Raw genomic sequence first — 25,616 nt, 5'->3', positions numbered from 1 at the left:
ATCTTGTCTATCCCTTTCGTTATTTTAAATGTTTCTATAAGGTCTCCAGTCGTCTTGGTTAACCCTTGCCACTGGACCAAGACCTCGCTCTGTCAAGCCCGTGTGGTGGCTGGTGTGCAACGGCCACCACACGTTAAAAAAATCCACGCACAGGCATCTTCCACCCTTGAGGATGTAGTTCGGGTTCTTCTTTCAAAACATCTGTGAGCGCATCCTTTTTTTTGGCGTGGAAGCAAGTCATCCTCGTTTCGAGGGACTGCCTATGATGATGAAACACAGAGCAAGAACCCAAAAACAGCACTGAGATAATGACCAGATAATCTCTTCCAGTGGTGTTGGTTGAACGATAAATATTGGCCAGGACACCAGGGAGCACTCCCCTGCCCTTCCTCGAACAATGCCATGGAAACTTTAATGTCCACCTGAAAGGGCAGTCTCGGTTTAATGTCTCATCCGAAAGATGCTGCCTCCGACATTGAACTGAAGTGTCACCCTAGATTATTTGCTCAAATCTCTGGAGTAGGACATGAACTTCTGAGTGAGAAGTGAGCTTCCTATCACTGAGTCGCGGCTGATACTTTCAGAACTTCAGTGAATCAGAACTCATTGGGGTGCATTTAAATTGGGGTGTATATCAGACAGGTGGTGTGTGGGGCTCTGCTCTGCCGTCCAATACGGTCGGTGGGAGGCTTGGTCAGGCCTCACTACTATTGAATCGTCAAGCTGCCAGCAGTAATTGCACTCTATAGGCAACTATTGGAAGGATGGGAATTCTGACAGTGTGGTCAATCTTGATGGGCCTGCAGCAGCACCTTAAAGGGGCCAAGTGGAAGTGGATGAAAGGTTTATAGTGCCAGGGATATTTTTGCAGCAGCAAGGAGATCAAATATTGGAAGCCTTTAAGATTCAAAATGCGCAAACTAAAAATGTAGAAAAATAGCAGAGGAGAGATTTTTGATTTTTTTTGCAATGTGATTGATTCAATTTCTGGATTTTCTTTTATGAGCAAATTTTCATCACCTCTCATAATTTCCAAGTTCTGATTTGTTACGGTTGAAAATACTCTAGAAAAACAAACTGGTTCAATTTCTGCCGTTTTTAGAATAGGTTGTACTCATTTGTCATTTGTCACTATTTTATAAGATGAGATTAGGGCATATAACATGCAAAGTCAGACAAAAATTTGCACGTAGAATACGGTGATGCTGAAGTGTGACAGGAAAAACTGGTGCAGACATATATCATGTTTATATTACAAATGGATCTCCCATGGCATTGGAATGTGGGAAGCCAATTACACGCTGTTTTATGAGAACAAGAGCATTATGCTGCGTAACGCAAGTATTATTCTGCTACCAAGCTGAAGGATCCCATTAGGTCACAAAGTTTAATTGCTTTTAAGTAAACACTGGGTGAGTTAATTCAGAATTGAATTGCGATTCAAGTTGAACATTCGATCGAATCTTGCTTTTATTTTTCTCTTTTTAAAGTGTGATTTGTTAAGACGAGGCCTACATATGTTTCGACTCTTGATATTTTCAGTTTCTGGAGAGTTTCTTTGTACAGTCCTAATATATTTCTTTCTTTATCCTGTTATGTTCAGTGGACTGTGTTCCTGGTTGGGTGATTCTCTGAGTGCAAGGAGTAGGGGAGAAGCCTAGCCAATGACTAGGAACTTCAGTCAGCGTAGGATGATGACCAACTGTCACGAGGTCCCGCGCAACTAGTGAGTCGACTTCCCAATGCAAAAAAAAACGTGCATACGCAGAAATTTGAATGGGCCACGCAGCCCATTAAAGGGCCCATGGGCCCCCTCAAAAATTCGGAGGAACATTGGTGATGACGTGTTGATGAAGGAGAATTCAGATCAACAGGGGGAGGGGGATTGAGACATGGGACAGCGAGACATTGGAGGAGGAGAATACGGGGGGAATTTTAACCCCGCCAAAATGAGAGAGAGATGGTCTGGGGGGGATAAATTGATTTTTTTTAAAAAAGTGAAACCAGACCCCAGCCCACCACGAACGCTACTACTTCCGGTTTAACCACAGTGGGTTTGGGGTCAGACAAGTAACCCGCTCTGGAGAGGCAGGTCATTGATTTTAATATGTTAATGAGACTCCGTTCCTCAAATGATAGCCATTTAAATTTAATAGCTGTGGGCCAGGTTTCACTGGGTTCAGGTTACCCGGCAGCTAACAGGAGGCAGGAGCTGCCAGATCCAGCAGGAAGCACTACCTGTGGCCAGGAGGAGCAGGACTGCTTCCCCTGGCTTCTCAAGCAAAGCTCTCGCTATCTCTTCCCTCCCCCCCACACCCTGCGATATCTCCTCCTCCCGCAAACATTCCACCCGCCATGATCTCTCCCCTCCCACGCGATCTCTCCACCCTCTGAGATCTCTCTTTCCCCTCCCCCCCCCCCCCCTCAACACCACACAACCTCACATGATCTCTCCACCTCCTGGGATCTCTCCCTGTCCCCTCTGCGATCTCTTGGTCCCCGCGATATCTCCACCCTCCTTGATGCTGCATTCCGGGCCTGCGACCCCCGATCTTTTCAATTGCCAAAGCTTGGCAATCCTTGGCTGCTACCTTGTACCGTATGCTTTCCCACCCAGCAGCCAGCCAGCTTCTCAGTTTGGCCAGCTGCTGGGTGGGAACTGGTGTTAAAGAATTCTAATGAGGTCCTGCCATTAAATGTGATGGGACATCCAACTTCCAGGTATTTCTTGGTTACCTGGCCACTGATACGTGCGCCTGTTCCCTCCCCTCCTTCCCATAACTATCGAGGTCCACCAGTTAGTGGTGCTGTGGATGTGAAGTGCAACTGGGGGAGCTGGACGGAGATGTTACATAAAAAGAGGAAATTAGGCAGAGTAGGGTTGGCTTCTGAGAAGGAACTGCAGCCAGTGGGGAACTGGTAGAAAGTAGATGGGCAGCCAGAGAATGATCAGAGAATGCAGCCAGCAAGGAAGATCGGGAGATTGTGGAGTAAGTTGGTATCCTAATCATGCTGTGTAACCATGGCTACGTTACCTGACTTTCCATGTCCATTCGCGTGCGTGTTTTGGCTGCCGCTCCAGACCCGAGCTTATCACTTCTATTTCCCCTTTTTTTCTTCTTTTCTCTTTACCCCTGCTAGGCAGCTCTCTTCTGACATTGTGCCTCCTTTCATTTCTCCTCCCTCAGGCACTCTGCTCCCCTAAATCCCTACCCCGACCCTTCAGCACTCCTCAACCTTCCGACTCTCCCGCCGACATCCCAGGCTTGAGTCCCTCTTAAATAAGCCTACAACGCCCTCCGGGCATCTTCTGAAGGATCCACCTAGGCCCTCATCGCCTCCTGTACAAGCAGCAACCCCAACTGCGCCATCCTACTCTCTCGCTGACTTTCCTGCCCAGTGCGCAAACTGGAGGCTAAACTTGGCAATCTTCTTCCCATCCTATTCACCCCTCCCAGCACTGACCTTGTGGACGCTGCCAGCAGATCAGCTATCACCACCCCTCTCCGCATCTCCCTCCAGAATGTTTGCCACTTGTAAACAAGGTCTTTGCCATCATGGGCTTGTTGTGGATGATAACATCGACTACATGGCCTTGATGGAAACTTGGCAGATGGGTGATGACCAATGTTCCCCATAATTTATTTTTGGGGGGCACAGCTGCTTTAAGGAACTGTGCAGCCCATTCACAGTTTCATACATGCGCAAAATGTAACATTAAAAAAGCTGGTCCCGGGTTGCGCGGGATCAGCTGAGAGTTGTGCAGCCACGCGACTGCACAACTTAAACGTAGAAACATAGAAAATAGGTGCAGGAGTAGGCCATTCGGCCCTTCGCGCCTGCACCGCCATTCGATAAGATCATGGCTGATCATTCCTTGTGTACCCCTTTCCTGCTTTCTCTCCATACCCCTTGATCCCCTTAACCGTAAGGGCCATATCTAACTCCCTCTTGAATATATCCAATGAACTGGCATCAACAACTCTCTGCAGCAGGGAATTCCACAGGTTAACAACTCTGTGAAGAAGTTTCTCCTCATCTCAGTCCTAAACGGCCTGCCCCTTATCCTAAGACTGTGTCCCCTGGTTCTGGGCTTCCACAACATCGGGAACATTCTTTCCGCATCTAGCCTGTCCCGTCCCGTCAGAATTTTATATGTTTCTATGAGATCCCCTCTCATCCTTCTAAACTCCAGTGAATAAAGACCCAGTTGATCCAGTCTATTCTCATATGTCAGTCCTGCCATCCCTGGAATCAGTCTGGTGACCCTTCGCTGCACTCCCTCAATAGCCAGAACGTCCTTCCTCAGATTAGGAGAGCAAAACTGAACACAGTATTCCAGTTGGGGCCACACCAAGGCCCTGTACAACTGCAGCAAGACTTCCCTGCTCCTATACTCAGAGGGAAGGTTGGTGATGACACATTCACCCTTCGTGAAGCCTCCCGGCCTGGCCATACACTTCTATCAATTGCCTGTGCAGACCATCGTGGGGGCAGTGTGGTCCTTATCACCACATTGCACCTTGGTTTATCCCCCTACTACTCTGGCATTTTCTCCTCCTTTGAGCATCTCACCTTATTCCACCCCATCGAGTCTCTTTTAAAATCCTCATTCTCTATCACCCACCCAACCTACACATCAAGTGTCTCACCGAGATATCTTTACTGCTTTCCTCCCTCAGATTCTGCTCCAAGCGACTGATTATCCTCGATGATTTCAACCTCCATCAAAACTCATCATGCATTCTCTCCCCTGATTTCACTGACTTCCTATCCTCCCTCCATATAAACTCCCTTACCCATATTCACGGCCACCCCTTCAACCTCACCATCTGACGTGACCTTTCTACTGCCATTGTGTCAATCACAGATAAGGCAATCTCTGATCATTTCTTTGTATCCCTCTCCACTCACATCCCCCTTGCCCCTCCCAACCCCACTTCCTTCTGTGTCCGCCCTGGAAAAACACTCCCCTAAGTCACTTACAAGAGCACTTTCAAATCCTCATCTGTCCAGCCTTTGGCCCTCCATTCACCATGATATTTCTGCAGCTGCCGCTCTGCTCACTCACACCCTCACCACCAACTTTGATGCCCTGACCCACCAAAACCATTACTCTCACCCTGGTCATTACCCCTGGTCATCATAGGCAGTCCCTCGGAATCGAGGAAGATTTGTTTCCACTCCTGAACTGAGTTCTTTGGTGGCTGAACAGTCCAATACGAGAGCCACAGACTCTGTCACAGGTGAGACAGATAGTGGTTGAGGGAAGGGGTGGGTCGGACTGGTTTGCCGCACGCTCTTTCCGCTGCCTGCGCTTGATTTCTGCATGCTCTCGGCGTTGAGATTCGAGGTGCTCAGCACCCTCTCGGATGCACTTCCTCCACTTAGGGCGGTCTTGGGCCAGGGACTCCCAGATGTCAGTGGGGATGTTGCACTTTATCAGGGAGGCTTTGAGGGTGTCCTTGTAGCGTTTCCGCTACCCGCCTTTGGCTCATTTGCCGTGAAGGAGCTCCGAGTAGAACACTTGCTTTGGGAGTCTCGTGTCTGGCATGCGAACTATGTGGCCTGCCCAGCGGAACTGATCAAGTGTGGTCAGTGGTTCAATGCTGGGGATGTTAACCTGAATGAGGACGCTGATGTTGGTGCACCTGTCCTCCCAGGGGATTTGTAGGATCTTTCGGAGACATCGTTGGTGATATTTCTCCAACAACTTGAGGTGTCTACTGTACATGGTCCATGTCACTGAGCCATACAGGAGGGCAGGTATTACTATAACCCTGTAGACCATGAGCTTGGTGGCAGTTTTGAGGGCCTGGTCTTCAAACACTCTTTCCCTCAGGTGGCCGAAGGCTGCACTGGCGCACTGGAGGCGGTATTGGATCTCGTCGTCGATGCCTGCTCTTGTTGCTAGGAGGCTACCGAGATATGGGAAGTGGTCCACGGTGTCCAGGGCCGCGCTGTGGATCTTGATGACTGGGGGGCAGTGCTGTGCGGCGAGGACAGGCTGGTGGAGGACCTTTGTCTTACGGATGTTTAGCGTAAGGCCCATGCTTTCGTACGCCTCAGTAAATACGTCGACTATGTCCTGGAGTTCAGCCTCCGTATGTGTGCAGACGCAGGCATCGTCCGCGTACTGTAGCTCGACGACAGAGGTTTTGGATCTGGCCTGGAGACGGCGAAGGTTGAACAGGTTCCCACTGGGTCTGTAGTTTAGCTCCACGCCAGCGGGGAGCTTGTTGACTGTGAGGTGGAGCATGGCAGCGAGGAAGATTGAGAAGAGGGTTGGGACGATGACGCAGCCCTGTTTGACCCCGGTCCGGACGTGGAATGGGTCTGTGATGGATCCGTTGGTAAGGATCAGGCCTGCATGTCGTCGTGGAGCAGGTGGAGGATGGTGATGAACTTTTGGGGGCATCCGAAATGGAGGAGGACGCTCCATAGACCCTCGCGGTTTACAGTCTCAAAGGCCTTTGTAAGATCGAAGAAGGCCATGTATAAGGGCTGGCGCTGTTCCCTGCATTTTTCCTGCAGCTGTCGCACTGCAAAAATCATGTCCGTTGTGCCCCGTAGGGGATGAAATCCGCACTGTGACTCCGGGAGGAGCTCCTCAGCCACGGGAAGAAGACGGTTGAGGAGGACTCTAGCGACGAATTTCCCAGTGGCTGATAGCAGGGAGATTCCTCTGTAGTTGCTGCAGTCGGACTTGCCCCTTTTTTAAAGATGATGGTATGGCCCTAATCTCTGCTCCCTTAAGTCCGAGGGTCAAAGACTTATAGCGGAAAACTGGTTTAGCCATTCATGCCAGATCTGGCTGGACCACATAAAGCGCGATCAGATCCTCCTCTCCTCTCTGCCAAAACTGCTCACTAGTCCAGGATCATACTGGAATGCAAAGATAACCCCTGGCTTGTCTTCACTATAAACTATTGTCCTTGTCACTTAAATTGATTCCATCTGTTCAGCTGCCTCTGCTGCTTCCCTTCCTTCCCCTAGCCCACCAAGCCAAACTTCCCCTTAAAGTTCCCTCCTGACTTAACCCTGAACCTGCATCTTTCTCTAGTTTCTCCCCTATCTCCCCTCATCCCCTCTTCAAGCTCATCTTATCCATCAGACACATCTCCTGCTCTCTTGGCCCTATTCCCTCCAAATTGCTGACCAACCAACTTCCTTGCCTGGCCCCCACGTTAGCTGATATTGTTAATGGTTCCTTCTCCTCAGGTACTATCCCTCTTCCTTTAAATCTGCCGTCATCAACCCTCTGTCCTTGTAAACTATCACTCCATCTCTAACCTCTGTTTCCTCTCCAAAGTTCTTGAACATCTTGTTTCCTCCCAAATCCATGCCCATATTTTCCGGAACTCCACGTTTGAATTCCTCCAATGAGTTTTCCGCCCCTGCACAGCACTGAAACATGTTTTCTCAAAGTCACAAATGACATCCAATGTGACTGTGACCATGGTAAATGATCCCTCCTCATCCTTCTCAACCTGTCTGTCGCCTGTGGCGTGGTTGACTCACCATCCTCCTCCAGCACCTCCTCTTACATCCAGCTGAGTGGGCCTAACCTCCTGGTTCCATTCTTATCTATCCAGTATAGCCAGAGAATCTTCTTCTGCAATGGCTTCTCTTCCCATTCCCATATCATTACCTCTGTAATCCCCCAAGGATCTATCTTCGGCTCCCTCCTATTTCTCATCTACATGCTGCCCCTCGGCAACATCATTCAAAAACACAACATCAGGTTCCATGTGTATGCTGACGACACCCAGCTCTACCTCACCATCACCTCCCTCGACCCCCTCCGCTGACTCTAATTCATCATGCTACTTATCCAACAACCAGTACTGGAAATGCAGAAATTTCTCCGAACTAAATCTTGGGAGGACTAAAGCCATTTTCTTCCCCGCCATAAACTCTCTTCCCTAGTCACTGACTCCATCTCTCTTCCTGGTCACTGTCTGAGGCGGAACCAGAGTGTTTGCAACTTTGGCGTCCTATTTGACCCTGAGATGAGCTTCCAACCCCACACCCGCTCCATAACCAAGACCGCCTACTTCCACATCCATAACATCGCCAGTCTCTGCCCTGCCTCAGCTTATTTGCTGCTGAAACCTTCATCCATGCCTTTGTGACCTCTAGACTCAACTGTTCCAATACTCTCTTGGTAGGCCTCCCACCTTGCACCCTGCGTAAAGTTGAACTTGTCCTAAACTCTGCGGCTCGTATCCTGTTCACCCATCACCCAGTGCTCGCTGATCTACATTGGCTCCCGGTCCAGCAATGCCTCGATTTGAAAATTCTAATCCTTGTTTCCAAATCCTTCCATGGTCTCATCCCTCCCCATCTCCGTAACCTCCACTAGCCCTACAACCCTCCGAAATTTCTGTGCTCCTCTAATTCTGGTCTCTTACGCATCCCCGATTTTCATCACTATACCATTGCCGAGCGTGCCTTCAACTGCCTCGGCCCTTATTTCTGGAATTCCCTCTCAACCTCTCCTCTTTTAAGTCTTGTTTGGCAACGCGCCTGTGAAGTGCCTTGGGTTGTTTTATTATGTTAAAGGCGATATATAAATGCAAGCTGTTGTTGTTGGGGAATTGCAGCTAGTGGTGAATAAATTGGAATTTGAGCCATTGGAGCAGGATAAGGTGAGTATGATCCACAACTTGTTGCTCAAGGTGGGGGAGGTCCACGATTCCTACTTAGCTGGGGGTGTCTAAGTCAGAGTGGGAGCAGGGGTTTCTCTTTGCTGCTTGTTTGTTTCAAGGCTGGCACTGCCTCTAACATAACCGTTGCCTGCTAGGACACACTGGGGGTGAAATTCGCTAGCATGAGAAAGCAGGCACCGGCAATGCAGTGCGAGATGTGCCCGTTGAAGGGAGTTCACGCAGCACATCAAATTCGTACTGCCTGCTACTTTACATTGCCGTGCACAACCTAGCGCTGAACGTGCTGCTGACAGGCTGTGTGCTCAGCAGGGGGCCGAAGTTCGCGTTGTTTGAGCGAGGCTTACTAAACGCTAGGCTGCACCTCTTCCAGGCAGCTCGTAAAGGTGCACACCCTTCTGCTGATGAAAATATTTTAAAAGTGCTTTAGCACTAGGCAGTCTGCAGCTCTTAAAGATGAGTTGCCTTCTGCTGATGGAAAATGGTAAAGTGCTTCAGCACTAACCCAAATGGCATAACAGGCCAAGGAAAGGGCACCAAGATCTTGGATGCAACACTTGAGCTTTGTGCAGTCAATCAACACTGGAAGAGAAGTTGTCTACCCACAGGTGGCCAGATCACCAAGGCCATCACTGCCAGCAGTGTCATACTCAGGATCAGGCTCAAGTGCCTAAAGAAGTTTCATGACCTCAGATGAATGGTCATGGTCAGTGAATGCATCTTCAAATGGTGGAGCAGGCTTGACAACCCAAATGGCGTACTCCTGTTGCTATTTCTTATGTTCTGATGTTCAAAAGCCATCTCCTACCAACTGCACCACTAGCGTCATACACTGCTCAATTCATGACCCCCCCCCCCGCCACCTCCCCTTGTCACTCACCTTCCAACAATCTCTACCAAACACGAGGCACACCTCACATTCATAGCCTTGAAGGAGATGGTGCTAGCCAATCGCGTCCGGGGCATGCTGAGCCCTTGGCCAGCAGCGGGGCTGAAAGAATACAAGATGTCGGTATCAGCATATGTTGTCCTCCTTCTCACATCCCACTTCCACCACATCCCACAATATCTTCTGGTGTCCAAGCTGCACATTGCTTGTGCTTTAGCACCCACCTCCCCTCACCACAAGCCTGCCTTTGTGCCTTCCCCATTTCAGACACCCAAGAAGTGCAGGCTGCCCAGCACGTGGGTCAATAAGGAGAGGGAGAGGAGAGTGAAGAAGAAACAACCCATCACTCAATTTCACACTTCCAGACACTAGTTCCTCAAAAAGTCGCCATGCAAGGCCAACTACAGTGTCCCCCATTGAGAGTCAGTAGCCTTCCTCCACCCATGCTGCAGAGCATGTAAGAGCACCAGGATAGGCAAAGGCACTCGCAAGACACTCACTGAGGCAATGGACAAGGAAGATTAGTTGGTTTTTTGATGCACTATTGGATGCACATATGCATAAAGTTGGATTGGAAAGTTTGCTTTGTGGTGGCTTTTATTTCAACATTGTGGCCAAGAGTACGCTGTGATGGTCAGTAACAGAGGGAAGGTAAGGTGTGGGACAAATGCTGAAAGGGGAATTGGGGTTGTGTTCACTGGAACTGCAGGTGGATGATTCGATCCCGGATATCTCAGCCAGAAAAGGGGCTGCCTCGGTTGCCTCCTTCCTTCTGCTTCCTCCTCTCTTGTTTTTTCCTCCTCCTCCTCCTCCTCCTCCTCCTTCTCCCTCTGTGAACAGCTTGTCCGCTTTGCTGCCTCTGCTCCATCTCTAAGTCATGCTGCCCAAGGAGGACTGTAACTAGAGCCCCCAGGACTGGGAGCAGATGGTGTTCTCACTGGCCTTTCTTTAAGAGCAAAGTCTTGTAAGCGTCCAACAGCACTCCCTGCACACCCTTCATGCCTCAACAACTTTTAAAATGTATTATACCAAGTTATTACTCCAATAAAATATAAAGAAACCAGTACAAAAGCAAAAATCGAAACTTACATGAAAGATGCCCCTTTAAGAAGTGCTGGTAGGGGGAGTCTCTCGTACTGTTGCATGCATTGTCTGCCATGCGTGCTTTGGAGAGGGCATTGAAAGGAGCAGCGACATCCATATCACCAGATCGTGCGTCAGTTAAGCATTGCACACCGATTGACATCATGACCGGACTCATTTCCATGTCTGGAGTGAGCACAGGCAATGGCAGCGCTGCCAACCAGTCCAAAAAGACAGCCGCCGTGTCCTGCGCCGGAAGTGGGTGCAAACGAGGCAGCCGCCATTTTTTTCAAAACTGGCCTTAACAGCCAGCACAAACAGGCCGAATTTCACGGCCATTGTCTTCCAACCATCATAGCCACAAATTATTGATGGCGCATCTTATTAATTGTGCATTGGGGAACAGCTTGCTCAGGATGGGGGGGGGGCCTCAGAATCAAGGCCAAAAACATGTTCAGCGAGGGAAGGGACAGCAGAAGGAGCCAAAGGTGTGTGAGGAAGGTTTGCTGGCCAAAAGTTGCTCAATATTTGAGGGTTGGGGAGAGTAATTCCAGCTTTCTAAGAGTGTATCCTGCTGGAGTTATGCAGCTTTTGGAACATTTCCTCTTTATGGTTCTCTGCCGCTAGGAGGCTATGGACAGCCACCATTTATTGTCATTCTTCACCTGAGGCCATTGTTGTGAATTTGTTATGCTACGTTACATTGACAGCACCATCTTTAAGGGTAGTTTGTACCTTTAGAATTTTAAAGCCACTCACATTTTAAATATATTTTAGATTGTAAATATATGAACAGATAGATAGTAGATTGGTACCTTTTTGTTATATAATAATGTTACTTCCTCCAGGCTTCAGTTGTTGTGGTCACAGTATTACACTTTGTATTCCAAGCCCTTCTTCAGGAAAAATATCTCTATTTTCTACAGCTTTGTTCAACATTAACATAAATGTCGAATTTCAGTATATTATTCAGAGGCAATATTTCCTGTCCCATGTCTGAAAGAGGTATGCTGTGCTACGGAGACAGTGTAACACTGCATTTTCACCACTGGCAGTGGGGAGGGGGCGATTATTATTGCTTCTCCACCTTGCAGCGCATACTGAGTGAGATTACCTCAATGCATGCCACCACTGTGGGACTTTTCACTAAAGGTGGGACCTAAGGAAATGATACATATGCAGTAGCACAAGCCAAGTGTAAAGGTATTGTCCAGCATGCATTGGAAAGGCTGTCGAGCACAAGGCATGCACAGTGATATCATCCTGTGGAATGTAGCATTCCAAGCTCGATATTCCACAACAATAAGAACATGTTTCTAGACTCTTGGCAGAGAATCATGTTGTGAGAATTAAAACAGAGTAAGTACTGTCTAGGCCCATACCAGCTGTGGGCACTGTTACATAAAGTAGTTCATCTAGTGAGAATGGTCAGTAGTTATATGCAGCCAGATATTCACATTTAAATCAGTTACTATTAGGGAGTAGAGAAATCATTTGTAACCTCCTCTCCGCTCCTCTGGATCTTGTTCAATGCAAGCTCCTTTCAGGACATGTATGCTGATGACGCACAGCTCTACCTCACCCACCGCCTCTCTCGACATCTCCACTGTCTTTAAATTGTCAGCACTGGATGAGCAGAAATTTCCTCCAACTAAATATTGGGAAGACCAAAGCCATTGTCTTCGGTCCCCACCACAAACTCCGTTCCCTAGCCACCGACTCCATCCCTCTACCTGGTAACTGTCTGAGGCTGAACCAGATTTTTTGCAACCTTGATGTCATATTTGACCCAGAGATGTGCTTCCGACCATATACCCATGCCATCATTTAAGACCGGCGACTTCCACCTCCGTAACATCCATCGACTTCGCCCCAGCCTCAGTTCATCTCCTGCTGAAACTTTAATCCATGCCTTTGTTTCCTATAGAAACTTAACTATTCCAACCCACTCCTGGTCGGACTCCCATCTTCCACCCTCCATAAACTTAAGCTCATCCAAAACTCTGTAGCTCGTATCCTAACTCTCGTTCACCCATCACCCCTGTGATCGCTGATCTACATTGGCTCCCGGTTAAGCAATCACTCAATTTTAAAATTCTCATCCTTGTTTTTAAATACCTCCGTGGCTTCACCCCTCTCTATCTCTGTAACCTCCTCCAGCCTCACAAGCCCCCCGAAATGTCTGCGCTCCACTAATTCTACCCTCTTGCGCATCCCTGATTAAAATCGCTCAACCATTGGTGGCCGTGCCTTCTGTTGCCTCGGCCTCAAGTTCTGGAATTCCCTCCCTAAACCTCTCTGCCTCTCTACCTCTCTTTCCTTCTTCAAGATGCTCCTTAAAACCTACCTCTTTGACCAAGCTTTTGGTCAACTGCCCTAATGGCTCGGTGTCAAATTTTGTTTCATAACGCTCCTGTAAAGCGCCTTGGGATGTTTTACTATGTTAAAGGCGCTATATAAATGCAAGTTGTCATTGTTGGTTGACATGGGGGTGCCTGCAGTCCCTCAACAGCAATATTCTCACTCAAAACAGGAAACCATTTTGATTTTCCAGTTAGTTTGCCTTATCGTCTGATACAGAATGTCCATTAATACATGGGCGTTCAATCATTCCCTTTAGTGAACTGTGAGATACGATGGCAAGACGGGTGCTTTAATACAGTTTTACCCCAATCATGCAGCCTTGTATTACCCACATTTATGATTATCGACTAAATGGACAATGATGTCAGGGCTCGGAAATGGGTATGGCAGATATTGGAAGTTTCACCTGACGTGAACCAAGAGATGATGGTAACAAGCTGGTGCTATCAATGCTAGGACCAGTGCCTGACGCATGTTTCCAACTTGACTAGATCCCATGATCTGGGCAGAAAATAAAGTGGCCTTTGTGGTTCGGAATGAGTTAACTGATGTCTTGTCAAAACTTTAATGGTAAACCGCTGAAAGACGGTTTGTGAAAGTGGGTCAGTATACAGATATATAACAGTCAGAGAGCTGGGTCCTCAGCTCTCTCAGATCAATAGTTGCACTTGTTTCACATTAAAGTGTTCTGTTAAAAAAAAAATGAATTGTATCAGGCAATGCTGTACTAGAGATTGACATTTTTGAGACGAGGGATACAATTGGTTCAGGAAATATTTCAGGTTCAGTGTTTCTAGAATGACCTTTGAGGGGATGCTGTTCACAGTTAGGATATTTTTGAATTCTCTTGTTTCCTTTCACCTTGTCTGTCCTCGTTTCGATTCTAGGGGCCAACGCAAAGAAACAGGCCGATGATCTAGCAGATAATGATGGCGATGAAGACGAAGGTATTTTTCGGTGCTCGAAACTGGTGCATGAATGCAGAACAGAATCCTTTTTATACTTTTTGATTTTTAAGTTTCCTTTTTTGGGGCAATTTTTGGGAGGACAGTGTGCACGTTTCCTTGCACTATTTTTTCTTAATCTTTCAGTATATTTTTTTCATGCAATACATGCTTTTACAAAAGAAAAAGATTTGGATTTCAATTTGTGTTTGTGTGACTGGAACCAAAACCTCATCACCGGGAAATAAAATTATAGCATTTAACGAGACCCAACTTTATCGCTGTCCGATAGTTTCACTGTCCAGAGAGTTGGAGATACGTTCCTCCCATAGTCACCCCTCTCGTTCTCTACCTCTGCACCAGTTTTGTTTTAAACTGTGAAGTTATTTACAACTTCCTTTTCCATAAATTTTGATCCTCATAATTTTCATGAAAAACATCTTCCTCCTGCTTATAGGACTGTCTTATCTACAAACTATTGTCCACCTGAGAGATTGTGTAGGTAAATGATCTTTGCCAGTCTGTGAAGCACGAGGTAGGGTAAAAGAGCACCCTAATCCTAAACCTTAGGCTCCTCCTTGTGTCGCCTGTGTAGCTTAGACAGGAGGCCGATTGTGCACAGGCTCATGTTCAAATTCAAGCAAGTGCCAAGTGTTGCTCTGATTTTGTGGGTTTTTTTCAATTGTTACTTTCAGTAATCTAGTTAAACTCAGAAATTGATAACAAAATGTGTTCTGATTCAAGCATTGGAATGGATGTACTGTGCCTCCGAACATCAGAATCTTTCTCCAGCTTGTGCCCATGGTGCATCTGCAAAAATAACTCTGAAATACAGTGAAATTAAGTGTTTTAATCTAATTATTATACCACTTTAGTGCATGGACAGAGTGTAATTAAAATAATATTCTCTCATTACCAACAAATCTTTCATAATAAAACACAAGGGCATCAGAAGACCTTTTTTTACCTCAAAGTTGTGGCAAGTTAAGTGTTTAACTTGACTTTACACATTTAAGTGTTGGTTGAGATCTGAGCTCACCGTGTGTCTACCAGTGTCTGAGTCTGTATGTGTGGTTAACCCAAGGATCTAATAAACAGCAATGCTGAGTGTATCTACCTCATGATTAGGACGCTGATGATATAATGATTCTCCCCCTCTCACGAGTTGTGTAATTAAACAGTGTGTCATGCTGCTCCCTCTCATGATTTGTTTGGCACTGAGCTGACAGGATTAATAGTGCATGTCGCTTATTATGAGTGCAAAATTGAGGAAGAAACCAATGGCTTCTTGCGTAGAGTATTAGAAATATTGTGTGAGTTCCGTGGGTTTCAACACTAGAAAAAAATCATCACTTACCCATCTGAGATTATTAATGAAATATGGGTACGGAGCAACGTATCTTAAATATGTTTTAAAGGTTTTATAGTCTGGTTGAATGAAAACCCCTTGAGCAAGCTGTACTGGCTGAAAAGGATAATCAATTATGTCAGATAAACAGGCGGTTGTGCCAGACAATAAATCTCACACACATTTGGACCAAAGGAAATAGATGGGGAAACAGAAAGAGATGGCTATCACTCCATGTTGTCTTTGGTAGGAACGTGAAGGTCCGCAAGGAGATTGCATGTGTAAATGTAAACCTTTGAAGCATATCTCTTTGGTAATCCAAATATAGAAGGTAAGAAGCATGTCTCACTAGTCATAGTGAGTTCGAGGTGCGCTCTATATCTATGATGATGTAGTATCAGCCTTCCTTGCTGCTCAGCTACTGGAGGGGGAAGAGAAATGTTAAGGTGCCGTCATAAACAGTGAACTTGGGGGTAATTTTCACCTTTATCGCTTGGGTGATAAACTGGGAGAGCGGATCACCCATCCGATTTACCACCCAAACATTGAAGGTGAAAGTTAACCTACTTGTTTCTGATCCTTAAAATTGGTTAATTGCATTGCGAATTATCTGTTGGGAAAATGACTCTTGATTTCTACAAATGGGAATACAGGATGCATTGTAATGAATGTGAGCCTGAAATCTGCACTATAACTGTCAGCCAATCTTTTGCTCCTAGTTGACGGTGACCTTGCTTCACAGACATGGTGTCAAACATACACACAAAGTATAGAATTGTATGTGATATGTGCAATCGATACAGGCTGTGCCCAGCTAACTGAAAATCTCAGAAGTCATTGGCCAAATATAGGTGATTGGTTCATTATGTTGTCAATCAATGGCCAGGTTAGACCAGGTAACATCACTGCTGGCTTTATATTGCTTTATCTGGAATTTATCTTAACTGATGACTGAATGCCTGCCAGTTAGAATGGTCACTCGTGATGGAAGAGTTCAGATACAAGAGCTAGTTTTCTGTCAATTTTGAGTTTGTTTATTCAAATGATGTATAATGTCTCAATTGAAGAATATTTAAATGATGATATTTCCTGGTGTGAAATACTTGAGCAAAATACAAGGCCCTGGGTGCCACTGACATTAAGAGCCTCCTTCATTGTCACAGGGAAGGTTAAGGAATTTCATGTTTCAAAAAAGCTGTGTCGTCTTCATTGCTGATTATAAAGTCCATTTCAGGATGGCTCTGGGGCTGATTGAGCTTCAGCTCACAATTTGAAAGACCCAACTCTTAGGTATAGCCTTGTCAGAAAGATAAAGTGGTGGGTTGTGAGAGAACAGCATGTTTCACAGGTAGGTAACAACAGCCTGCATCTGTGAATGACAAAAGAGGCAGCCCATAATGGAATTCCCTCTCCTCTCCCTCATTCATTCTATTCAACAGTTGCTGCTGTCTGTTACTTGATATCCAAGCCAGTTACTGAACCCTCATCTCCTCTTTGTGCACACCCCTTTTTACCCTTGCCTATGTTTTGTGTGTTCACACCTTGGTGTTAGATGTCTGTTGTGTATGTGTAAAAAACCAAGAAGTCTTGCTACAGACATGAGCAGATGCCAGGTATCAAAGTAGGGGGCAGTAATCATTAGAATAATGCAGATAGTGCACAATGTTGAGAACACACACACCATTTCACAAAGTTAAAGTCAAAGGTAAATTGTTTTCTTCCCTGCCAAGGCTAATGCACATCCATTTTGTCCTTGCCTAAGAGCTGAAAATACTTATTTATATTGGTTTACTCTCCCCACCACAGAGAGTTTTTTCCTTTTCCTCCTCCCTATGCCCCAACTCCCTGCTTCACTTAATTAACAGATCATGATGTGTATCACCGGAAACCTGACAGTGTGACCTTTTTTCTTTTTCCCTAATTTATTCCCGTCTAATTCCTGCTGGGTACAGTTCCATTGCACCAGCAACCCTTTGGTACCCTTGTCCAGGTGGAGTTTCTTCATACTGAGTCCAGACAGTGAGCTTTCGGGGACTGTTCGACCATGGGAGCACCTATGCATTTGAGTAACAAGCACTGGATGGTGATCAGGAGCAGGAATCCTGGCCAATTGAGGTGCCCCAACTGCAAAAATCAGAATGGAATCAGGAAATTCTAATTTTTTGGCACTCAAGATTGTTAGTTTTAAATTAGAACAAACCGGAAGTGCATTAAATCGCAGTGCATTGCTAGTGGACAGTGCCAGTTTTCAAGATATATCAAGAACAACATTATCCAAAGCTGATGATTAGATTCCAGCCTGTAACTCATTCTTGGGGATCCATTATTCTATTTATAAAGCATCCAAACCCCTCTATTATAGTCCTTTCTGTAACACATTCCTGGGGATCTTGGCCTTTTCCAGGTGCTTTTGTTTTTATTCTCTACTCTATGCTAGATTTGCCACCTGAGTTGTTGCTAGATTTTGGTATTTATTGTCTAGGCTCTGAAATTCCTTCTGCACAAAAATAGAAGCAATGCTGATTATTACTGGCATTCAGCAAGTTACTCTAGCACTGTTTAGGCATGTAGTTGACAAAGAAAGCAGTAACTGTTGGCGTTCACTCTTTAAAATTTAGAATACTAAATGTTGGCTGTGGTAACATCCATCATTTTTCAGAATGGGTTTTGGGTTGCCAGCTATGGAGCACACCCCTCACAACAGAAAGCGAGGTATTTTAAACTATTAGATCAATGGAGGGGGGAGTTGGGTGGGATTGTGACATGATTTATGAGATTCATGAACGGAGAAACATGGAACGATGACTAACAGCAGTGTTGCATCACTGTTGCTTCACCTGGCACTAAATGCCATCTATGAACTCAAGGGAGAGCCTGAAACCCACATTAAAAATGCAGTCTGACACCTGTAGAAAGACCAGGCTGAATGATCTACTCATTATCCACTAAGATTATTCACTCAACTGGGAACTGTCAGTGAGAGTGACCTACAGTATAAATTTCCTCTCGTTTCGGACTATGACGTTGATGCTGTCTTCACCATTTTTTAAAAAGTTTTCTAAGTGTTTGAAACATAAAAATTTCATGGCACTACCTTTGATTTTCCATCTGCGTCACAGTTGCCCTGTACTTAACGCCTGGTAGCTGCAGTGTGTCTGTTGGCATGTTTTCTTGTGCCTGGTGATTGTGGTGTATTGTTGACCGATGCTTGTCATGTGTTGGTGTCCTAACATTTGTGATGAATTGATGCCCACTGATTGTGGTGTGTTGATACCTAGTGGTTGCAATATTTTAGTGCCTAATGATTGTGGTATGTTGGTGCTTGGTGATTGAAGGGTGCGCCTGGTAAATTGGTGCCTTTTATTTGACGTGTGTATGTGTCAGGTGATTGCAGTGTGTTTATGCCCATTATTTGAACTGCGCTTGCCTTCATCATGGCTATCGTCTGAGCGAAGTGTCACTTGGCTTTCCTGCTATTTCTTCTTTTGCAGATATTCGTGACAGTGGGCCCAAGCCAGTCATGGTGTACATTCATGGAGGGTCATACATGGAGGGGACGGGAAATATGATTGATGGCAGTGTATTGGCAAGCTACGGCAACGTTATTGTTATCACGCTCAACTACCGCGTGGGTGTCCTGGGTAAGAAAAAGCTGACTTCAGGTCTTATCTTATACTCTCTGATATTTAAATGGATTATATGGTGATGTGAGTGATGTGACAGCCGAAGTCTCTTGGGCTCCAGCATAATGTCTAGCATGAGAAAGTGAAACCTGTATTACATCAAGAATTACACCAGATAGGCTGGTTAGTTTCTTGCTATGAATCTGAATGTCTTATCTTTAAAAATTCTGCTTTAATATCTGGGTAACTGTGTGATATGGTCTGTTGCAACACTTTCACCTCACCTCTGGGATCGGGCTTGAGTCCAGCCGAGACTTATGGGATGAAAATGTGAAATGATTTCAGACAATCCTGACCTAGTTCTGACTGGGTGTCATCTATAGGAATGTAAAGGTGGTGAGGTATCCTTGAGTGTACAGTGGGGTAGCGCATCAGACTATTGTGTCTCTGCTTAGTAACATATGTAGGGAGTCTAGAAATTAGTTTTAAGGCCTGCCATTTGATCCAGTATATTGGCTGCATATTTTTTTTAAACATTATAATCTGATAGGTGTTAATGTAATTGTTACAAGTTGAGGTCTGTACAGTGGTGCTGGTGATTCCTGTAAGCAGTCTGAGCATTTTACATTTAGGGTAATGCCTGTGCTCTCCAATAGCTAACTATACAATAGCAGATCCCAGAGGTGTAACAATAGGACCCCCTTGTGATCTGAACTAGATACTGTGTTTTTCGCACAATCTTGTGTGCTTCTCCAATCTTTTCAAAGGTGTACTGAGAAACACGATGAAATGAGGCCAGATACAAATTGTTAATCTGCTTTATTTCACAGGCAGCAAGTGAACATACAGAGTAACGGACGCAGCATATATCTTATTTAGCTCGGTCGCTCCTTCGAAGCATGGAGAAAAATAATAAATTGCGCACCCTATCACTTTTATGGCTGAATCACTTATTTTTGACATTACCTTGCTTTCAGATGACTACTGCCTGCAATAAACAACCTGCTGCATGTTTTATCTTCCAGCTCTGGGCTTCATGCCGATACAGGAAGGACTTCCCAAATCCGGGAACCTCAGATCCGAGGCCGTTCCGGATTTCAGATATTTCTGGATTTCGGAAGGTATTTCCGAAGTCCCAAAATCCGGAAACGCCTGGGCTGAGGTTTGGGTATTTCTGGATTTCGGAGACGTCCCGAATCCGGAAACCAATTTGGCTCAGTGGTGACCCCATAGTTGGTAAGAAAAAAAATGCCCGGGAAAAACCCGCGTTGCAGCCCTTGGGACAACGGTAAGTATGAAGACCTGCAAAAAAGGTAAGCTAAAGTTTTTAATTTTTAATTCATTTTCAGCGATGGTATAGTTAAGAGTCTTGTGAATGTTTTGTGATTTTTTTTTTTTGTTTTTTGCAATTTTTTTGGGTGTGTGTGTATCTGTGCGTGTGGGGGTGGGGGGCGTGGGTTGGATTATTTACTCTTTTTATTCAAATCAGGGGTTGTGATCTCAGTCTATTGGCACTTTTATATGGAAGGAGGGTCACTAATGGCATGACTATGGTACTCTCACTGTCATTGGCACTCTCTAATATAAAGCCGGGGATCCAATTGGTCTTGAAGGTGTCAAAGATCCTGCAAACTGGTGCTGGTTGTTCACCTAATCTCTAAACGTGTGGAGCTAGATTCCATTGCCTTGCATCAATCAGTCACCAACTTCCACCAAGCATTACATTGCAGCAGCTGCAGGAAGTAAATAGTGAGTGGCACAAGATGGTCATGGCTCTCCGTTTGATCACCACTCTTCTGGGACCCCAACTTAAGTTGCGTTCATACTGGTTGTGAAAAAATATTTTCCGGATTTCGGACAACCCCTCCACAGATCAGCGCAATGTCCGGATTTTGGAACATTACGCAGTTTTGGAACTCCGGATTTGGGAAGTCGAACCTGTACCTCAAAGTCTCCTGGTTAAAACCTCAATGTGCAAATCTTTTTCCATTTGTGTGTTCCCCACCGGCGGGCTAAGTCACAGGCAATGGTCCAAGTCCTCAGTGTGTGCATAGCAGAGTCATCACCAACCAGCAATGAGAGTGATGGTAGACTTTAGAAATGTTCAGCTTTCAGTATCTGACTGGTTTGCGCATTGCAGCAACTTGCCTCCATTAAATTATTAAAGTGTTTTCCCCCCCCCCACCCAATGCCAGTGCCAATCCCTGCTCCAATCCCAGGCCGCAGAGCCTCCCAGTGCTGGTCCCGGTCCCCGCTCCTATCCCTGGCTGAATGGCCTCCTGGTGCATGACCCTGCTCCTATCCCTGGCCGAATGGCCTCCCGGTCCCCACACCTATCCCTGGCCGAATGGCCTCTCGATGCCAGTTCTTGCTCCTATCCCTGGCCGAATGGCCTCCTCCCTCCCAGTCTCCACTTCTCACTATGCCCGAAAGGCTTCTCCCTCCCCTCTCTCCCACGCTCTCTCACCTCTCTGCTGCTGCTGTCTGGGCCCTAGAACTGCATCTGCTGTGCTGATTTACTTACCTGCACCGATTTTCTTAACTCACCAGAAGGTTTTTCCACAGAGGCCACTTACGCCGGCCTAAGAAGAATTGGAGTAAATTGGAGCTGGCCAAACTTGCTTAAAGGGCCAGAATTGGCACAGCTGGAAGGTTACGCCCCATATGACATAAAAAAAAACAAACCTAAAAAAAATCATAACTAACTGAGTTACGCTGGGCAAACTTGTATTTTTTAACTTAGGCCGAAAAAAGCAGCGCGCGGCAAAAAGACGGCACAAATCACTGAGGAAAAATTGAGCCCATCGATTTGCAATAACCCACGGAACAAAGCTCTCAATGAACATCTCTGTTGGATCACTTACTCATACCTTAACAGAGTGGTTCTCAGTAAATTACTCATCAATCGCTTGGAGATGGAAGCCTTCTGATGCTGAAGAATTGAGTTTTACTGAGTTATGAAGTGCAATTTATGTTAAACAGTCATGTCAGTCAATTTCTTTCTGATCCTAGATTAAGAGATGGGAAGAGTCGGGCCTGTGATAGGGATAGGTGCCCTTCAGATTGGCAGGACTATGACCACAATCACAGAGAGCTACTTTGAAATGAATTTACGTGACTTTTCACTATGTTATGAGTGTAATGGATAAAACAGAGCTATAACTGTCAGCGTATATGATAGGTCAGCTGGCTATGTCAGAAACTAATTATTTGTTTTAGGAGATAAAATGTGAACAATGTGTAGTGGTGCTGGAAAAAAAGTTCCTTAATGACCTATACTGTGGTATTTCAAGTGAATTTTCAGTCAAAGCTGGATGTGAACTTGTCTGGAAATAGTATTCTCTGAGAAGCAGCAGGGACTCATAAAAAAGCAGAGGATGCTGAGTATTGGATATTATCACAGCCAACAGGAATATGGTTGCTACATGACAAATTCAGGCACTCTTGTCAATGAGATTTATACATCTGTGCTAAATTACACTAGTGAGATTAATGAGTCATGTGTAGCAGCTATGTCAGCAAGCAGCCTGCATCAAGACACATTTGAGAAATTAAAACTTCGAACAGGTGCACAGAGTTCAGCTGGGTGTCGCTGACTAGATTAGTGCAGACAGATAGCTTCAGTGGGGGAGTGTGCGAGCCATTTGGGCAGCACAGAACGTGGGGTAAGATTCTATTCAACTCATTCCAAATAAAAGCAGCAAGACTCTGCCAAAAAGTCTTTAGCTGCTTATCTGTGCCAAGGTGGGGATGAAAGTTGGAGTTCAGTTAAACTCTCCTCCAGCCAGCTGAAATTCCTTACCACTATCATCTTCTTAGGCAGTCCCTCGGAGTCGAGGATGACTTGCTTCCACACTAAAAATGAGTTCTCAGGTGACTGATGAGTCCAATGCCTACAGTCGCTGTCACAGGTAGGGCAGACGGTGGTTGGAGGGACGGGTGGGTGGGGTGCTTGGGTTGTCGTGTGCTCCTTCCGCTGTTTACGCTTGGCTTCAGCTTGCTCCCAACTGTCATGTATTCAACTATTATTGTAACCCATGTATAAGCTGACCTAAGTTGTACACCTTGAGAACATTGACCACAAGGGGCGAACTTGTGGGAGACACTCCTAACCTGGACTTTCAGGTATAAAAGGGGAAGCTCCATCCACCTTCATCACTTGAGGCCTTGGTAATAAAGGTTACTGGTCACAGAGTGACCTTCTCTCAAGTATGGGCCTCGTGTGCATTTATACTGTATAGTAAGGACATATCATTGGCGACGAGAAACTGGGATTTAAACCACGCGAGCATGGCGACTAGCAGCACAGAAGAGAGGTACTGTGTTGGTGATGATTGGAATTACTTTCTTGAGAGACTACAGCAAAGTTTTGTCACTAAGGAATGGTTGGGACAGGATTCGACCGATGAACGCAGGGCTCATCTCCTGACAGTTTGTGGATCCAGGATTTACTCCCTGATGAAGGAACTTCTAGCGCCAGAGAAGGGGGCGGACAAGACGTTCGAAGAGCTCAGTAAGTTGATCGGGGAACACCTTAAACCGGTGAACAGCATGCACATGGCGAGACACCGGTTTTACACGCACCGGCGGTGAGTAGGACAAAGTGTTCCAGACTTCGTGGCAGATCTCCGGCAACTGGCGAGCCTATGTAAGTTCCCAGTTGCATGCAGAGCGGAGATGCTGTGAGTCTTTTTTATTGAGGGTATCGGGCATGCTGGGGTTTTCAGGAAACTAATTGAGACCAAAGACTTGACCTTGGAAGCGGCGGCTCTGATAGCCCAGACATTTATCTCAGGGGAGGAAGAGACCAGAATGAAATATGACAAAAATCTTGGCTCAAATGCGGCAAACGACCAGGGAGTCAACATTATTGACGCAGCACACAGTTTTCTAGGCAGACAAGGGCAATCGGACATGCCCCAGCATGTAGTCGAACCCAAAGGGGGAATTCAACAGAGACAATGGCTAGCTGAACGGCGATTCATGCCATCGCAATGGGCAATGCGGCCAGTAATGGGGCCATCAACACCTGTTAATGGTGCGCTTAAGGACAGTTACAGAGACAGTCAGAGACGATCAACTGGTAATGGACCTTTTGTTTGGGGCCTCCAGCTCATGCTGGAGGTGTGGAGGCAAACACCCAGCCAGAGCTTGCAGGTATCAGCAATATACCTGCAGAAACTGCAATGTCAGCGATCACTTGGCGCGTATGTGCAGGAAGCCTGCAGCCAGGTTGATGTACGAGGAGGACGGGCCCGATGTAAGCCCTACGAGGCCAAATGAATACTGGGGGAAATCGCTGGAAGCTGAAGTTCAGCGAGTTCATGTGGAGCACAGATACCGTTCATATACCAGGATGCCACCGATAATGATGAAAGTGCTCCTCAATGGCATTGCAGTATTAATGGAGTTAGACATGGAGGCCAGCCAGTCCCTGATGAGTATCAAACAGTTCGAAAGGTTGTGGGTGTCCAAGGCCAGGAGACCAAAATTATTGACGCACAACTACGGACATATACAAAGGAGATCATTCCGGCGCTAGGCAGCGCCACGGTAGTCGTGACCCACAAAGATTCGGAGAACAGGTTGCCACTCTGGATTGTCCCGGGGAACAGTCCCGCAATACTGGGGAGGAGTTGGCTTGCTGTCATGAACTGGAAATGGGGCGATGTCAATGCAATTTCTTCTGTGGAGCGAGTATCATGCTCACAGGTCCTGGACAAATTTGACTCATTATTTCAACCTGGCATCGGCACTTTCATGGGGGCCAAGGTAGTGATTCACATAAACCCGGACGCCAGGCCAGTACACCACAAGGCCAGAGCGATGCCGTACGTGATGCGGGAACAGATAGCATGCGAATTGGACCGCCTGCTGAGGGAAGGCATCATCTCGCCAGTCGAATTCAGTGACTGGGCGAGCCCGATAATGCTGGTGCTCAAGGCGGATGGGTCGGTCAGGATATGTGGCGATTATAAGGCCACCATCAATCGGGTGTCACTCCAAGACCAGTACCCGCTACCGAGAGCGGAGGACCTCTTTGCGACGCTATCCGGTGGCAAAATTTTTTAAAAATTGGACCTGACCTAAGCTTACATGACCCAGTAGCTGGCGAGTGAGTCGAAGAAGCTGACCACCATCACGACACACAAGGGGTTGTTTGAGTATAACAGATGCCCGTTCGGGATTCGTTCGGCCGCCGCGATGTTTCAGTGAAATATGGAAAGCCTCCTCAAGTCGATTCCAAGGACGGTGGTTTTTCAGGATGACATCCTCATTACGGGTTACGATACTGAAGAACACCTCCACAACCTGGAGGAGGCGCTACGCAGACTGGACCGGGTAGGGCTGCGACTGAAAAAGGCGAAGTGCGTCCTCTTAGCTCCAGAGGTAGAATTCCCGGGGAGGAGGGTAGCAGCAGACGGGATCAGACCTACTGCATGCAAAACGGAAGCAATCCAGAGAGCACCCAAACCTCGTAACTGCGTTCGTTCCTGGGGCTCCTGAACTATTTTGGTAACTTTCTTCCCAAATTGAGCGCGCTGTTAGAGCCGCTACACGTGCTCCTACGCAAAGGTTGCGATTGGGTCTGGGGGGATAGCCAGGAAAGGGCTTTTGATAGAGCACACAATTTGTTATGCTCCAACAAACAGTTAACGTTATATAACCCGTGTAAGGAACTTATTTTAACGTGCG

The 25,616-nt window shown here is 46.3% G+C and overlaps 1 protein-coding gene across 4 annotated transcripts in view; it reads left to right on the top strand.

The window, feature by feature from the left end:
* Positions 1 to 25,616, top strand: part of nlgn3a (neuroligin 3a) — a 217,160-nt gene that overhangs the window by 61,954 nt on the left and 129,590 nt on the right. For all 4 annotated transcript variants that reach the window (XM_070882622.1, XM_070882624.1, XM_070882621.1 and 1 more), the window contains one exon: positions 18,789 to 18,938. In XM_070882622.1, the coding sequence (XP_070738723.1) occupies positions 18,789 to 18,938 (150 nt within the window). The remainder of the gene's footprint in view (positions 1 to 18,788; positions 18,939 to 25,616) is intronic.

Source organism: Pristiophorus japonicus, chromosome 6 (genome assembly GCF_044704955.1).
Source record: "Pristiophorus japonicus isolate sPriJap1 chromosome 6, sPriJap1.hap1, whole genome shotgun sequence".
Taxonomy (NCBI): domain Eukaryota; kingdom Metazoa; phylum Chordata; class Chondrichthyes; family Pristiophoridae; genus Pristiophorus; species Pristiophorus japonicus.
This window is presented reverse-complemented; position numbering and strand designations above follow the sequence as displayed.